Source organism: Eschscholzia californica, unplaced genomic scaffold (assembly GCF_041429995.1).
Source record: "Eschscholzia californica isolate CP2 unplaced genomic scaffold, dmEscCali1.0.p SCAF_6, whole genome shotgun sequence".
Classification (NCBI taxonomy): Eukaryota; Viridiplantae; Streptophyta; class Magnoliopsida; order Ranunculales; family Papaveraceae; genus Eschscholzia; species Eschscholzia californica.
In genome coordinates, this window is record NW_028238483.1 from 26276723 (window position 1) to 26294899 (window position 18177).

General features: G+C 35.1%; 2 protein-coding genes across 2 annotated transcripts; one reads left to right on the forward strand and one right to left on the reverse strand.

Moving 5' to 3' along the window:
* Positions 1-1032: 1032 nt before the first annotated feature.
* LOC147532961 (uncharacterized) lies at positions 1033-3251 on the forward strand. Its single transcript, XM_086649514.1, has 4 exons — positions 1033-1755; positions 2390-2563; positions 2790-2939; positions 3078-3251. The coding sequence occupies exons 1-4, from the start codon at positions 1096-1098 to the stop codon at positions 3147-3149; spliced, it is 1056 nt and encodes a 351-aa protein (XP_086505640.1). The 5' UTR covers positions 1033-1095; the 3' UTR covers positions 3150-3251.
* Positions 3252-5127: 1876 nt separating this feature from the next.
* Positions 5128-7894, reverse strand: LOC147532962 (LOB domain-containing protein 4-like). Its single transcript, XM_086645134.1, has 2 exons — positions 7397-7894; positions 5128-6033 (listed from the first exon to the last, which is right to left on the reverse strand). Exons 1-2 carry the CDS (start codon positions 7589-7591, stop codon positions 5638-5640), a joined length of 591 nt encoding a protein of 196 aa, XP_086501260.1. The 5' UTR covers positions 7592-7894; the 3' UTR covers positions 5128-5637.
* Positions 7895-18177: the final 10283 nt, after the last annotated feature.

Below are 18177 nucleotides of genomic sequence, written 5' to 3' on the forward strand. Positions count from 1 at the left end.
AGTTATGAAAGTAATCAGTTTTGAGTATGTGAAAAGTTGAAAACAAAACCACCCCACACGAAATTTTTCCTCTAGTGGACAATAAGTATAGCCTATAGGGCCCAAACAAATAGACATTTTTTTTTGTTTTTAATAAACAAATAGACATGCTGGTAAGAAAGGTTACTCTCCCCCTATGGATGACCTCAAGAAATAGACATGTTAGGTAATAAAACAGAGATAATTTGCTAATTAGCCCACTGTTGTATACTTAATGAGTTTAAATTTTGGGTAGATTCTATTTCAACTAGTTAAACATGAAAAGAGGTGACATTGATAATTCTCTTTTTACATTTATCTATATCTCTTAGAAAGTTGGAGGTAAAAAGCTTTAACTATAAAGATGGCCAATCAAATTTCTTCTTTTACCCCAAGTGTATTTTTGTGTGATGAAAATTTTGTACTTTTGAGATTTGTATATAAATGGTGACACCATCCATCATCATGCATCAAATCCCAACATTTCAAAAATGAAAAGTGCTCCAAAAATGGGGCTGACAATAGCTGGAATATTAATGTGGCCATCACCAATTGACCCATCACCAATTGACCGAACTATTTCACTCTCTCTGTATGGTCTGTCCAACGAATGCTGACTACATCAGCCTTCAACATATAGTTGACCCCATTTTCAGACTAAATAACATTTTACTTCAACATTGCGCGGTTTACTTTTAGAACTCTTCTTGTATCACAAAAATGTGCTTTTGTAGAACATGGAACCTAAAGTAATGCACAATTGCACATAGACAGAAAGGCTCACAAACTGTGAAGTAATATCAATTAGGTATTTTTACAGCAATTAGTTTGTTCATAATACGCGTTTTAACAAGCTAATAAAAGCAAGATATTAACTAGTGACTGTTAAAGTAGTTACCCTTGCCCAGTCTTGAGTCTCTTGACAATACTCCCAACTCTCTCTCTCTCTCTCTCTCTCTCTCTCTACTAGCATATGCCTATAAATTTCCAGCCAACTTTTCCTCATTAAAACTCAAACCCAAAAACAAACTCAATTAGAAAGAATAGGGAGAGAGAGAAGTTTTATTCTGATTAACAATGGCTTCTTTATTCAACTCTGATTACATTTTCCCACCAGAATTATGTGAAATATTACCATCATTCCCTATCATTCAAGACGAAAACCAGATGTTAAATGAAGAAACCCCATTCTTGTGGAATCAACAAGAAACATTTTCATCTTATGATGATGATCATCAAAATGGGTATTATCCTAGTAACACATTTATACCATCATCAAATCTTGTTGATGACAATACAACTTTATCTTCATTGTTTTTCGATGTTTCTTCGTCGTTCCAAGAAGTATCTCAACACCACCATGAACAACAAGAAGAACAAGTTGGGATGGGGATGATGGGTTATCAACCGATTAACGAATTCATGGGTCAATCGTCTTCGTTGCTCGATTATTTCGACATTGATATCTTTAATAATGGTGTTACTACTACTACTACTACTAATGATGATATTCTTAATTCAGGAGTTTATGACAATGTTAAGAGTCATATGAGTATGGAAATGTCGTCATCGTCATCGATATCATCAACCAATACTTATTTTCATGAAGGAGCAGCTGCCTGTAGCAGAAATGAGCTCAAGAATCATAAGAAGTCAGATGAGTTAATTGGATTAGGTCAAAATAATCAGGCAGTATATTATGGTTTGGATCATCATCAGCTTGCTAGTAATGTTTGGGTATGTGCACAAGGATATCTTGTCAGTATAGTGGCACATGAAAAAGTGTTTTCGTAACTAAATATAAAATATTTAGGTCATCTTCACTCATTGTCAACGATATTTAAATCGGATGACCATAAATTTATGGTCAATTGGATACCCTTACTAACTATTGAAGGTTTTGAATTCAATAATTACGAATAAAAAAGGATGCCTTTAAGGGCGTCTCTCTTTATTATACAGGTCTGCCTTCAGCCTTGGCACTTTGCGTGGGCCTCAGACCAGGCAATCCGAAGGCACTCGGACTAGCTTCAGTCTGTGCTGTTTGACCCCAACATGGATTAGGCTTAATTCGAGTGCCCTCAGACTTGCCTAAGTACATGGGAGCACGAGCAGAGAAATATTAAAAAAACCAAGTTTCGGTCCGTCTTAACTCCCTAAGTTAAAAAAAGTATATAAAATAATCAGTGATTACAATCGGAAGTTCGGGCTGATTTGGGACTTAATTAGGTTATGAATTTCGGCTCAGAAAACCTTTATCATTTTTGCGTACAGACTTTTGTATCTCCTAAAATTATATCCATGTAGTTTTTGGTTTTAATACATTTTTTAAATCGTCTAACGTTTTTGATTATCTATTGTTTGGGTGCAGGAAATTCAACCAAATTATAAGGTTAACTCGACACAAATAAAGAGTATTGATCAAGAAGAAACAATGAGTATTGGAGCTTCAAAAGTTCGACGTTATTCAGAACAAGAAAGGAAAGACAGAATTCTCAAGTACTTGAAGAAAAGAAATCAAAGGAATTTTAACAAAACAATCAAGGTAATAAATCTATTTTATAGATGACTCATCATTTATTATTGTATTTAATCACCAAATTTTACAATAAAAAAGTGACTATTATATATATTTATACATGAAAAATAAATAACACAATTAGGGTTGTCTGCATATTGTATAAGCCCAAATTTTTTATGGAAATTAAGCCAAATTTTCCTACTATATATGATTGTAATTGATCGGGTCTAAATACATAAATAATGTGCAGTATGCTTGTCGAAAAACTTTAGCGGATAGGAGAATAAGAATACGTGGGAGATTCGCAAGAAACAACGAAAGAAACGATGAATCAATTACCACACCAAAGAAGACCCACAACCATCAAGAAGAATATGAATATTACAGTGATGGTTACCAGGTACAAGTTTTTCTTTGTTACTAGTAGAATAATTAGTAGGCTTTATTGGTTTGAATGGATCCCCATTTAGTAAAATTAAATATGACTATAATTATTTTCATTTTTATTTAATAAGGTTATATTCTACTTTCTTTGCAGATGAAAAACAATGAGGACTGGTTACAAGAAGCTGTATCGAATCTCATGTATTTACCTGTATTTGCCGAATGATATTTACGATTTTCTCGATGTATTTACCAACTATTATTAGGATTAATATAGTGCATCTCTTCTATATATGCTCTCTCTCTATATATAGAAAGCTTATTCTGACATAATTCTAGTAGCTGATTTTTTATAAGTAGATTTGTTTTTTTTTACATTCTAAAATAAATGGTATTCTAACTTACATATCAAATAACAAGATAAACAGAAGGACAATTAGTATGGGTGAGTGGGAGATCGTATGTGATTATACCCCCACATGTGTCGCAAATGACAGAATTACCAGCTACCATATTATCGTTATCTGACGCTGTAATATCGTTGTAGGTCAGTTGGTTGTGTATCAATTCTGAAATAAAAGTTGAGGTGGAATTAATCTATCATCATTGACGTGTATTAAGAGGTATAAATAAAGTAAAAATAACTTTTAATGCCCCTTTAGAATAACCTTAAGAGGCTTTATATGGCTCTTAGGACCTATGCCTTTAATTTGAGGATAATGCTACTTTGACCAGGCACTTTGAGAGTCTTGGTTGCAAATTTACTGGTCAAAGTAGTTTATAAACCCAGACTCTCAAAGTGCCTCGTCAAATTAGTTATATGACTTATTCAATTCATGTATTTATACATAATAAGTTCAACAAAAAAAAAATGTATTTATACATAATATATCTATGTCAAATAGAACCTAATGATTCTTAGAGTCCATGTTAAAAAGTTAAGTTGTTGCTGCATACATCTGTACAGTCAAAATTTAGGGAGATTCACATGTAAAAAGGGTGCCATTAGCAATAGGAAGTGCCTATAGAACATTTCTTCCAAACACAACCATTCTTCATTCCTTCATTTCTCCTCAAATCCAACCTCCAAATAGGGCCGGGAAAATGGTATGAGAGTCCGCGAGCCATAGGTTCAATTTCACCCCAAATGTGGTTCATGGGTGACTGATACCTGGAACGGGCAAGCCCTGCCCGGTAGGGGTATTCATAGGCGGGAGACGCGTGGACTCTCACACCATTCACCCGACCCGTTACACCCGCACGCTACCCGCCCGATCATGAAATCCGTCCAAGGTTAAAAAAAAAAGTTAGGGTTCCACTTAACTTTCGTCAACCGTATCTTTCCATCTCTCTCTAAACTCGGCAACTGGACTCCCATCTATCTATTTCTCTTTCTTCTTCAACCACGGAGTTTGTAATAAGGTAGATATTCTTCATCTACGGATCTCTTCAACCGGAAGCGTTTAACTTTTTTTTCCATCTGAATCAGTAATGAAAACTTCTAGTTGGATTATAATTCCATCAAGAAAGCCAAACAAATCATTACTAATCAAAACCGTTTCAAATTGATCATTCCATAAGAGAAAATTTATTTCGTCAAGCTTCTCGTATATGAAGTTCGTGATGTTCAAAGCTTGTGGATGAGATTTAGAAGTCGATAATGAAGTCGAATTTTCAGACGAGAAAGAGTCCATTTAAATTATTTCAGACCAAGCAAATTGTTGTCAAAATTACCTGGTATTGACAATTGGTTTCTTATGTGACAAATTTGAAATATAAGATATACGCCATCAGAAAATCTATAAAGAAAGTGATTTAAAAAAACCATTTTGGAAGTTGGTCAAAATAAGGGGACCACTAGGTGGATCGGTCAAGATGAATTAACAACAATTATTTTACTCATAGAGGATGAAACATTTTTCTTTACAAGAAAAGAAAATGAAAAATTGATTTTTTCCCCCACTACCATATTACTCTACTTTAAAAACTCCCTACAAGAATAGGTCCAAACTCCATATATCAAATTTGCTTTTGCAAAAGAACATCCAATAATTTTGTTAGGGTTAAGCCTAATATTAGCATGTCTTTAACTAAGATTAACACGAAATTTAGCTTTCAACCCAATGTTTCAACTCTCTAAGATGTTAGTATTGTAAATAAGTTGAACAAGCTGATGTAATACTCGAATCAGGTACAAAGCAATATTATTCGCACCCACAATCATTTATTTAAAAGAAACTATTACTGATTAATATAGTAGATCGTCCATGTATGTATATTTATAGATATATAATCTTATAATTACAACCAAGACCACACCAAAGACCCTCTCACTCACTTACTAAACTATGTGGGTTGGATGGTACCACTAATACAACCATCATCTCTAACACTAATTATACATAAAATAGTTATACTTTTAAATTCTAAGTATGTTATATATATAGATAAGAAAAAAACGTGCAACCCATACTTCTATAACAATAAAATTATGTGACCTAACGAATCCAGCGAAAATCAGATTCATCCAGTCATGCGACTCCACATGTATGTCAAACTCGTCGTAGAACCCACAAAAGGCTAAGTAAAAAAGATTAGTCGTCTGATTGAATTTTTTCGGATTTCGGTCAAGATTCAAGAAGATCCAATAGCATTATTGCTAAAAGCAGGCCTGCAAGCTACAAAGAAAAAGAACAAACATGTATCATTACTAATCAGCAAGACCACAAGGAAGCTCCAACACTGGCTTGATCAACCACCATCTCCAAAGCAAGCATGGATTTGACATTATTGGGTGTATTTATCATCTTAGGGTTATGGTAGGGATGATGGTGAGTGGGGGATGGATTAGTAGTAGTAGTACTAGTTTCATGATGGTGATGATTAATTGATGTTGAATTGTTAATAGAGACAGAGTTAGGTGGTGCTTGTCTCATCCTCATATGAACCACCTCTGCTTGTGCAATTGCCAATTGGGTTTGTAAGATATCTATTTGTTGTTGTAGTGATGATATGGCACCTACACACCCGTAGACTGGGTCACGTACTCGTGCATTCGCTTCGTATACCATACTGCTAACTGCATCACCTCTTTGATGCACTGGTAATTCCTGCACAATACAAAAATGAGTCCATTGGAGGTCAAATTAAGATTCTATAAATGATGAGACTATTTTTCTTTTCTTTTCTATCATCAATCTAACTAATTTTGACTCTGCTCGTATGATGTTACTTGATGCAACTCCACTTCATGTAAGGCAAACTCATACAATCTGTCTTGTCCAATAATAAATAACTTAATCTAAATAAGATAGATTCTAAACATTGTCATATGCAAAATCTTACGTCTCACGAATTTTTAAGAAGTATAAAATCTTGTGCGAATTTCACTGGTAACTTTATTAGATTGAAGGAGAAGAAGGTGAGGTATGGGTGAGGGAGAGATGAAGTGAAAGAGTGAAGTGGACAACAGAAAAAGTTATGAGGTGGATAAACAAAAATTATAATTACGAAACAACAATAGATATGGAATGCCCAACAAAAATTTGGGGCTAAATTGGAAATTTAGACACAACTGGGAACTAAATCGAATTGCTAGACACTTATTGGCTAAAACAACATGTTTGTCACAACTTGAGGGCCATAACAGAATTTATACATTTTATTAAACATGAAAACTTTAAATTTTTCAACAAAAGAAAAAAATGAAAACTTTAAATTAAAGCAATGAATAAAGTTTTGTATTGGACTTCCATTATTACTTTATTTGGTGCTGGTTGTTGTTTTTGACTATATTGTTAGTTGGAACCTACCCTACAACATAGATTAGTTGGGTACTTTTAAGGGCTACCCAATGCAATATCATTTTTGGGTTGTTTAAGTCGAGATTGAAGTTGCTTTTAGCCCTACCTTAGTATAGTTCAGACTTTCTGGTACAACATAGAATATACTTTGTTGGGTTGAGCTAGACCGCTAGACCGCTAGACCGACTATACTCCAAGAACACTCATCCATAAACTGCTCACAGACACCACAAATACTAAGAGATGTAACCAACCGAAATAGCACACCCAAATAGCACACATCTTTGGGATCAGAAGCCATCTCCATTGATCTTGGTCATGTGATATTGACTAATAATAAAACAATGAGTCTTATCAAATAATTAAGATGAATGTTAGTTCAACCACCACACATGATTTATTCTTAAAAATATTAGCATAATAAAAAAAATCTAAACGATTATATGCGACTTTAAATATTGGCTTGGATCTATAAAAAATAGTACTTCAAAAATATTAGATTTAATATTTCACCATTTTGAAATCTCAAAAACCACCCAGTCTAACGGTTTCTCTTGTACCACCAAAAGTTGTATACGTACATATACAACAAAATTGCTTATACAAATTATATATAGAGATCTTCGACAAGAGAAAAATTATATTATATATAGAGAGTGGGAAGGGGAACCTGTAGCATTTTGTTGACATTGCTAGCACCAAAGACTTTGTGAACATTAGCAAACTTTTTAGGTTCATCCGCAGGGAAATAGGGTGCAAATACACAATCCTGTGCACACCTTCTCCTTAGAAGCTTACAAGCTGCACATGGTGATGCTGCCCCTGATGATCCTCCTTTCCTCATTAGGCTGTTATTTTCTTTCATTTTCCTCGATTTCGAATGATATTCAGATAAACTACAAATATCCACCCAAAAACTAACTCCCAAAAAAAAAAATACTAGGAAAAATGAGATGGTTAGAAACTTAGAGACCAAGAAGAAAAATAAGGTAGAATTGAAGAATTACTCAAGAGCAAGTGAGAGAAACTAATTAAGAGGAGAAAGAGAGGAAGAAAATTGAGGGGTGATGGCATAGGTTGTGGGTATTATATAAGGGAAAATTGAAAGGATATCTTGTGGGCTCACCAACACTAGATTTTGGTGAGACAAGAAACCTCATTAATCCTTGTTGAAAATATATCTTTGACCCTCTTTAACCTCTAAAATATTTTATTGTGACAGAGAGTATGATGAGAGGCCTTAATATTTTACTAGTTTCCCACCTCGCCCGTCGGTAGACCCTATCGGCTAATGGTGTAAACATATGTAGCAATATTTTTTTTGAATAAATAAAGAAAGATGAGTTTTATAAATTGTGGAAGGAAGAGTAAATACAGAAAAAAAAAGAGTTAAGTGATATATGGAGACAATTAAGAAAGACATAGATGGAAATGAGTAGTTATTGTAATTACATCCCCTGGTTTCTTCTTTAGTTTTCGATAATGAGTTTATGGAGAGAGAGAGAGACAAAGAGCGGATGGGAGGGTGTGTCTATACCTAACTCGTAGATAGACGACCAACATGCAGTCACGCCGACAACCACTTTTAGACATGAAAATGACTAGAGTAGAGAGAAACGACGAAGAAGATAGTTTGAAAAAAGGTAAAAAGAAAAATAGTTATGGGGAAATTTGAAAGTAAGGATTAATATGAGGGTCAAGTTTTATAGTTGGTCACAATTAGGGGGCAAATTTTACAATTTGTTATAACTAGGGGTCTTATCATTATAATTAATAATTTCAAATAAGGTTAAATAAAACTCACAAATGAAACTAGGGACCCTATGAACAGTTGGGATTCAAGACCCTATGATCCCTTTTCAGCAAAAAAAAAAAAAGAGGTATATGTGGCCTTGGTTGGTTCATTTCGACATTGAAACATATTCCACCTATATGGGAAGTTACAAAGTAAAATGTGTCTTGCAAAATTGAATGACCCAAACCGATACTTTGCTTGCTTTCGACACAGGGTCGGCCATGCTTACAAGTAATTTTGAAAATATTATGATCCTATTTGTAATAATGTGTCTAATTATCAAAACAGGTGGTGTCTCTCCATCAAAAGTGTCTATTTCAAAAGGAGGATGTGTCTTTAATATCCACTTTTATCTTTTTCTTCTCAAAACTCATGTTTTTGAAAAGGTTTGCCTCTCTAGCTTTCAATTTCATTCACTTGGTTCTAACTACCAACGGTAGGGGCTGACTTGACCTTTCCCTAAGTAAGTTATTATCCATGACCACTCAATTAAGAATAATGAATTGAACTAAGATAAAATAATGATACAGGTGTACAACTCTCCCTTGTTGTATTTTCGGGTGTAACCGCGTTGTGCTAATGTGAAGGTAGATGTAGTAGTAGTGACGGATTAGTAAAGTGGTTGCGAATTTACTTTGTATGTATAATTTGGAGATAACACCGTCCGAAGACATAAACATTGATAATGGGTTCACTAGTTGATTCTTGCCAATGTGAAGATGGTGAAGCTAGGTAATGAATAGTTTTAGTATTAAAGACTGGTGGCGGTTCTGGTGGTGATAGGGGCGGCACTGGTGGTTGCCGTTGGCTTGCTTTTGGTGGCGACTTGGTGGTGATGGGATAGGTGTTTTATCTTTTATAGATTTACCTTTTGACCATGGGGCTAATATCTAATCATTGTTGTTTATTTGGTTGAAAACACTTGCTGTTTTATGAAGAAACAAAACATCCCAAGACTTTTTGACATATAAGTTAAAAATGTCAACATAACTGCAAATTCTAAATAAAATAAGGGTTATTTTCTAAATAACCCCCAATTTTGTGACCATCTTCCGGCCTAGCTCCCTATTTTATTAAAAATACCCATATGACATCTTTTTTCAGTTACCGTTACAACTCCGTTAACTAGTCTCACATCTCTCTCCTCCATCTCATCTCCCCTCGCTGCCACCTCATCTTCTCGTCACCTCATCGTCTTCACCGGTTGATCAATTTTCCGACCGGCGACCTTCAAACATAAAAAATATATATCTATATTTTTTTTATGTTTGAAGGTCGCTGGCCAGAAAATTGGTCGGCCGGCGACCTTCGCCGGTGAAGACGATGAGATGGCGAGAAGATGAGGTGGCAGAGATGCGATGAGATGGAGGAGAGGGAGGTGATGACTAGTTAACGGAGTTATAACGATAACTAAAAAAGGAGGTCATATATGTATTTTTGATAAAATAGGGACTAGGCAGGAAGCTGGTTACAAAATTGTGAGCTATTTAAGAAATAACCTATAAAAGAAATATTTTAATTCTAAACTTCTCAAGACAATCCGACATCATATGATATGGTGACATCATGATTACTTTTTATTCATTATGGGGTGCTTATTTTGAAATGGATGGTATTTTTTTTAATTTCACAATTAAGTGATGGTTCCTTAACAAAAAAAAAAAATTAAGTGATAATCGAGAGATGAACAAAAAAGAATGAATAATAATGTTCAATATAGTTCAGTGGAAGATTTGCACATAATTTCGATATACATCTATAGAGGAAGCAATAATGAATTTTATTACATATAGTAATTTCCATTATTATGAGTTATGAGATGATTCACTAGGTTGGATAATTACAAAACGAATCCAACTCTACCATTCAGTTCTATTTATAGGGTGAATTAGAGTTCTCAGAGCATCTCCAATGCAACACTCAATCTTAGAAACTCTGACTGCTACCTAGGATTTTTAGAATTTTTTATTAAAACTCCTCTCCAATGCAACATTCTATTTGGATCTGATGACGTGTCGAGGGTGGAATTGAGATAACTCAAGAGGACACTCTAGAAATCGAGTCTTCTATATTTTTAATATAACTAATTATTTATTAACAAAAATAACTATGTCACATAAGTAAATAAGATAAATTTAGAGTTTTGCATTGGAGACAAAAAAAAAAATTGAGGACCTCTATTAAGGCCATCTAGGAGTGAGAATTTCAATTAGAACTTGACACATAGGATGAGTAGAGAATTTTGTGAGTTTTGCATTGAAGATGCTCTTAGTTTCCCAAGATTTCAAATAAGTTGAAAGTAGATAATATCTACAAAGCTCTATCTTCAATTGTGGGAAGTAGAAATGGACCATTTATTTATTTAAGGAACACTCCAGTGGGAGCTTTTGAAAAGAATAGTCGAGACAGTAGACATATGAATCCATGAGAATTACCTAGAAAAAGTGTAAGCGAAAAAAAATAATATTAAAATCAATAATTTTTGAGTCTATAGACCAAAAATTGGGTCCTAATAGGAGATTTAATCCTCTATAATTCTAAAAAGGATTTCAAAACCTAAATAATAATTTCAATGGATATCTAGTCCTTTTGGTCTCATCTAGAGAGAAAACACAAATCCATATAATACATATTAAAGATTTAATGTCTATATTAACCTTCTTTAATATCAAAACGTGATTTACATTCTAAACTGTTAAAGATATTTTTTCCATTTTTATCTCAACTTTCTCTCTCCAATCACGTTTGAATTGTAACTAACTACTATGTTGATAATATTCCGTAACTGAAATCCGGTAACTTTCCATCTCTCTCTCTAAAAACGAAATCTTCATTAAACATAAATTAATCTCACCAAATTCCATTGTTCAATATTCAATCAAGAGCTTTCATCAAAACCTCCATTGTTATTTAGGTTTTATACTGTTTATCTCTTTATTCTAGCCATAGTTATTTAGGTTTAAAATCTTATCTTTATTGCTTTATAGGTAAAAGATTCATATAGAATCGTTGAAAACATCAAATCTTGATTTAGGTCTTTTTTTTCTTGTTTTCCATTTCAATAACTTTGAATCTGTTTTGCTGTAATCTTAACTACCTTCGAATGGAAGATTTATATTTTCTCTCTCTAAAACTTTCATAACTCTTTAAGATCTTTGATGTTTATTTCTTATTTAATGATTTGTTCAATGTTAGTATGTTATTTCTCCTTCCAATGTTCATTGTATATTTCTTCAGATCTACGTTAAATCCTCTTCTTTTTTTGTTTTTTTGCAGATCAGAATCATCTGTCCGTACAGTTCTTGATCTTTGTGATTATCCACACTTATTCCTATAACAGAATATAAAGTACAGGTACTTTACGATAACTTTTCATGTTTTCTGATAAAATTTGCTAATAATATCTTGATGTTTATCCTTTCTGATTCTTGTAACAGAATAAAAATTACAGTTACGTTACGATAAATTACCATACTTTCTGATACAATCTGCATACATTTCACGTAAGATGATAGTATTAATGATCAAAGGTTCGTAAAGTATGAAAAATTTATCCAACATTACACGTCCTTTTTTTTACCAGAACAGTGGCCATGACAAGCATATAAAACTTCTCTTAACCTAATAAGCAATTGTACTTTTCCATACATTATACATAATTTATTGATCTGTACCTCTTATTTATGATCCATCTCATTTGTTTTTTATTAAATGTTTCATTATTAATGTATGTAAATTTGATTATAATTTTTTTTAACTAATACATATTTTTTTTTTCTTGTAGTAAACCAGCACTGATGGAATTTCTTACAGAATCATCACATAAACTATAGAAGTATAAATTACGATGAAGAAGATTGTTTCTATGATCCTGTTTGGACAACGGAGTCTTACGTGAAGACTTACAAGGAACATATAAACCCTGCCCCTAACTTCGATGAACCATGTACATTTAATGAAGAGTCAAAAACACTACCATGTTTGATTCGCCGTAAACCTGGAAGACCAAAGACAGTAAGGATCGAGAGCTCGGGCAACATTCTAACGGAGTTTGTTTTTAAGTTACCTAGTCTACTATGTTCTTTTCATTTACAATAAAACACAGATTACTGTTCAATAAAATTTCCTTTCAGTCGTACAAAGGTTGTGTTATTTACTATACAGTATACATAATTTATGATAAATCACATACTTTATAATAAAAAACAGGATTTCATATTTACATTTCCTAACAAGTTACTATAATTTATGGTACATAATGGATAATCTAAGTATTCAATGGTACATAATGGATTCAATGGTACATTTCCTAACATGACATAAAAAACAAGTAATTTATGTCAGAAAATAATCTAAGTATTCAATGGTACATAATGGATGACACACACGCATATGATAAATTACGTTGTATACATGACAAATGATTGTTTCCTCGTCATAAATAACACATAATTTACGAACTTGTTTCATAATTTGTATTCGATGTGTGTTTATGTATGTATAAAAAATGAAAGTTAAGTGAGAGAAAGTTGATATATATGTTTTGAATATTAACCCCCAAATCACGCTAATTGATCTCAGAAAATATACTCTTTCCAAATCTGAAAATTAAGTGAGAGAAAGTGATATATAGATTTGGTTTCCAAATCTGAAAGGATGAGAGAGAAAATCTGTTTTGGAAAATATCCGTTTTCCAAATCTGTTTTGAAAAATCTGTTTTGGAAAATATCCTTAATCCGTTACTTCCTATTAAATCTTTTCAGTTTGAAACTTAAATATCTCCCCCAAATCACGCCCCCTGGTTTGGGAAACTTTCCGGATTCATTCCGAAATTTAACAACCCCGGATTTTTTAGACGAGGGACATGGAGGGTATTTATCAATAAAGTATGAGTTATTTATGCCCTTATTGTAAAAGGACTAAATGTCCATATTTTGGGAAGATTGGTCTATATACCTATTATGAAAATGATTTTGGTCTATATACCCATGGACTCTAAAATCAATTACATGTCAAAAAATAAAAGCTCTGATTTTTTTTTGTTGAAAAATAAAAGCTGTGATTATAATAGCATTATTTTCCAAATGACCCCCAACTTTGTACCAGCTTCCTGTCTGGCCCCTTACTTTAGCAATAATTCCTGTATGGCCTCCTTTTTCGTTATCTTTAACATTCCGTTACTCTCTCTCCTCTATCTCATTTTCTCTCTCTGCCACGTCATCTTAGCACGACACATCATCATCTTCTCCGGCAGGGTCGCTGACCGGCCAAATTTTCGGCCGGCGACCTTCAAAAATATTAAAAAAAAACACATTTTTTATATTTTCTCTCTCCTCTCTCTCTCTCTAATTTTTTTTTTATCATCTCTCTCTTTACACACTCCGGCGAAGGGTTTTCCGGCCGGCGACCTTCAAAAATATTAAAAAAAAAACACATTTTTTTATATTTTCTCTCTCCTCTCTCTCTCTAATTTTTTTTTTATCATCTCTCTCTCTTTACACACTCCGGCGAAGGGAAACCCTTCGCCGGAGTAGGTCTGTTCCTTGAACAGACCGAGATCTGTTCCTTGAACAGACCGAGATCTGTTCAAGGTCTGTTCCTTGAACAGATCGAGGTACTACGGCGAAGGGAAACCCTTCGCCGGAGTGTGTAGAGAGAGAGGAGAGATGTTAAAAAAAAAAATTTAGAGAGAGAGAAGAGAGAATTTTTTTTTAATATTTTTGAAGGTCGCCGACCGGAAAATTGACAGGCCAGCGACCTTGCAGGAGAAGACGATGAGGTGGCGTGCTGAAATGATGTGGCAGAGAGAGAAAATGAGATGGAGGAGAGAGAGTAATGGAATGTTAAAGATAACTGAAAAAGGGGGTCATACGGGAATTATTACTAAAGTAGGGGACCAGACAGGAAGTTGATCACAAAGTTGGGGGCCATTTGAGAAATAACCCTTAAAAGACACGTTTCAGGTCTATCATAGACTAAGGTGCTGTTTGTTTTTTCGTTTGTGTCTGAATCTGAATTGGCTGAACTGAATTGACTGAATCTGAATTGGTTGAATTGTTCTACTTATTTGATGTTTGTTTTCTGAATCTGAATTAGTAGGTCTGAATTAAAAAATTTACCATTCTATCCCTCATTGATATGTTTAACCAAACAAACCCTAAACATTCAAAAAAAACCAAACAGACCCTATATTGGCCAAATAAAAGAGGCAGAAACTAAGGTTTCATCATTTACCTCATCTCCTCTCCTGCTCGCCGGTTCTTCATCTCCTTTCCTGCTCGCCGGTTCTTCTTTCTCTGATGGAAAGTTGTCGTCGACTCTTTCTCTCCCTCTCTCTAACCAATAATAGCTCTCACCGGATCTCTCTCCCTTTAACCGATGAAAAACTCCTGCCAACTCTTTGTGTCTCTTAGCAATGGAGAACACTCGCCGGATCTGCCTCTTTCTCCCTCTCTGTTTAAGCAAATACCAGGAAAACGAAACCCTAGCCAGTTCCGGCAAGGGTTAATAGATCTCCTTCAAAGAAAACAAATATTTGGTGATGTTTTGGGTTGGTGATGGATCCTTTGGTGGTGGTATGGTCTGGTGGTGATACGCTCTGTGGTTGTGGTATCCTCTATGGTGGTGGTGATGTGCTCTATGGTGATGGTGTTGTAGTGTGCTGGTTGTTTGGTCTGCCGGTGTTGGTGGTTTGGTCCGCCGGTATTGGTGGTGGTTTGGGCTGCCGGTGGTGGTTTGGGTTGTTGGTGTTTGTAGAGAAATTTTTTTAAAGTACAAGGTTGTAGTGTGGTGTTGTAGTGTGGTGGTTGTTTGGTCTGCCGGTAGTTGTGGGTTGGTCCGCCGGTGTTGGTGGTGGTTTGGGTTGCCGGCGGTGGTTTGGGTTACCGGTGGTGGTTTGGGTTGCTGGTGGTGTAGAGACAAATTTTTAAAGTACAAGGGCAAAAAAGTCATTTGCTAGATTTCAGAAGTTGGCTTCATAATTCAGACTTGTTTTGAAGTCTGAAATGTATGGGCTCTTTTTCAGCCCATTCAGACTTTGGCCCAATTCAGCCAAATTTTCAGAAATGTATAAATTTAAAAACAAACATCAGAAATCTGAATTGGGTTTCAATTCAGATTTCAGATCTGAAAAAATAAAAATTCAGATTTCAGATCTGAAAAAATAAAAAAACAAACACCACCTAACTTCACTTGAGGAGGAATTTTTTTTTTTTTTGTTTTCTGTTAAGGATCACTTGAGGTGGAATTGTTAACTAACTTTTTTAGGCAGGTAAATCAGTTAACAGATTTTTGTGGAAACAATTGTGAGCCTAGCTATAACCTATCCACACGACTCAAAAGTTTTGGTTGGGCTATGTCACCACCTAAAACTTTAACATAGTTAAGATTACCTTCAAATTTCTACATGTTGTGTTTATGTAATGCCAAATCTTAATGGTTATCGATAATTTTTCAGTTTTTTACGCTCAAATTCAAGTTCAATAGGTATGTCTTTTTGTCTACGAAAGCTTTACAAGCGCACCCAGAAGACCTAAAAAATTACTACGCTTGAGCACACACCTACAATCTAGGCTATGGACGCTCTCCCAAACAATGTTAAAGTCTCCCACGTTTTTAAAAAGAACGCCTGGAGCCTAGATTAGAGGCGTGTGTTCAAACTTAGTAAGTCTCGAGACTTTTTGGATGGAAGCCAGTGTTAAAATCAAAATTATGTCCCCTTTAGGCTTGTGTGTGAGTGCCAAAAGTGAGGACATAATCAGTAACTAATAAGAGTTACATCGTTACATGTGATACCATGGCCGAGAACAACTCACCTCTAAGGGTGCCACATGCGATTGACCCATGTCGCTAGGGAAGCATCCTAATGATGTCGGAAAGTGTCTTCCCAAAAAAAATTTCTTCAAACTTCAGGCTACTGTTCCTCCGTGCAGCTGGTGTCAAGATGTGAAGGGGGGGGGGGGGGGGGATACCTACAAAGACACTTCGACGCTCAATTTTGCAGGTTAAATAATCGAAGGGTAAGGTCCAAATCCTTTTTCAAAGGGAAAACTATGTCATTTATATAGGCCTCGAGGGAAGAAGCAAGTCACTAGCTTAAAACAGGCCACGTGCAAGTCCGTTACTTGAATCTTTTCGATCGAAGCGAATATAATCCTATTTTGTGATAAGACAAGCGAATATCCTATGCTATCTAGCCTTCCGCGAAAATGCCATTTTTCTCAGGCAAATCAGAGCTTAAGGTGCCGAGCGTACCTCTACAAACCTCTTGCGCCATGCCGCAGGTTGCAAAGCTTAACTCGGATCCACCCCTCTACTGGTCTCTAATTCTTGACAGAGCTAAAGGTACATAGGAGGCTCGTGTCGGCCTCCCATCCATGTCGGGGGTCATGTGGTAGAGATCTTTCAGGTCACCTCTCTAATTGTTTAGTCAAGGTCTCGCTTGTGCTTATTCAGGAATTCGATACGTGTTGCACAAGTCAATCGGTTGACTTCCCTAACTGATATAGGCTGACCAATATTTAACTTAAGACGAGTCTCCCCACTCCTTAGCTTAGCAGAATGCAGAGATGCTAAAGAGTAGAAGATTTCAATACTTCTCTACCTACTAGGTTAGTCATAGGCAAAATTAATATTATTGATAATTTTAATTTTGAAGAAGTGAGTCATACCTTGGGCAGAACAAGAGGCGTTGCTCTGCGAGTCAGTTGCTGATTCTTATTTGCAGCAGTGCACCTGCTTAGTCGACTCACATGGGACTCGAGTGGCCTCCTAACACTGTTCTATAGAGCAAATTCCTTAACTTTGGCGTTTATCCATATTCTGATGGACTGAACCTTGTGTCAGTTAACTAAATATCTCCCTCGAAATAATATTGCACTTAATGTGCGTGTTTGGATCATTACGTCATCCCGATGCAACAATTATTTCCGGTCGGTGCCTCAGAATGGATTCATCACCGTACAAATTCTCTAGATCGTGAATTGAATAAACTCAATAACTACCATCTTAAAGACATCTTGAGTCCTAAGGACCATATAAAGACAAAGAAAAAACTCGAAATAATATTGCACTTAATGTGCGTGTTTGGATCATTACGTCTCCCATCATTTTAAGCCAAATACCAAAGCTCACAACCTCAAAAGGTGCACTTAGGCTCCCCCCTCCCCCGTGGCGGCTGAGTTTGTTGCATGAGAGTCTATTTATTCCTACATCTTTTTTAGATCAGAAAAAGAAAAAACTCAATATATCATTAATTTCCACTTTCATGTAGATCGAATTTAAGATTTCCAGTGTGAAAAGTAAGTGTCCAATCGTTACACCAAATAATGGTCATTAGTTAGTCACCCTAAAACACAATGTAAAATGGTTAGATAATGGAGGAGACAACATAAATCAAGAGACCAATTCAATTCAATGGTGGGACAGTTACATCAGCACCCCTGGATGGTCCAATTAAGACCATGCTTTTCCGACCATTGGAGAAATAAAGTAAAAAGAAAGGTGCCTTCGGTTGGTATAAGAAAAAGTGTCTTGTTTGATATAGAAAAGTAGATAGGAAGAATCAAAATAGTGGGGGCCAAATCGCTAGAAACTCTTGCCTTTTGTGGCTTAACAAAACACTTTAACATGTTTATAACCCATATTAAACAAAGATT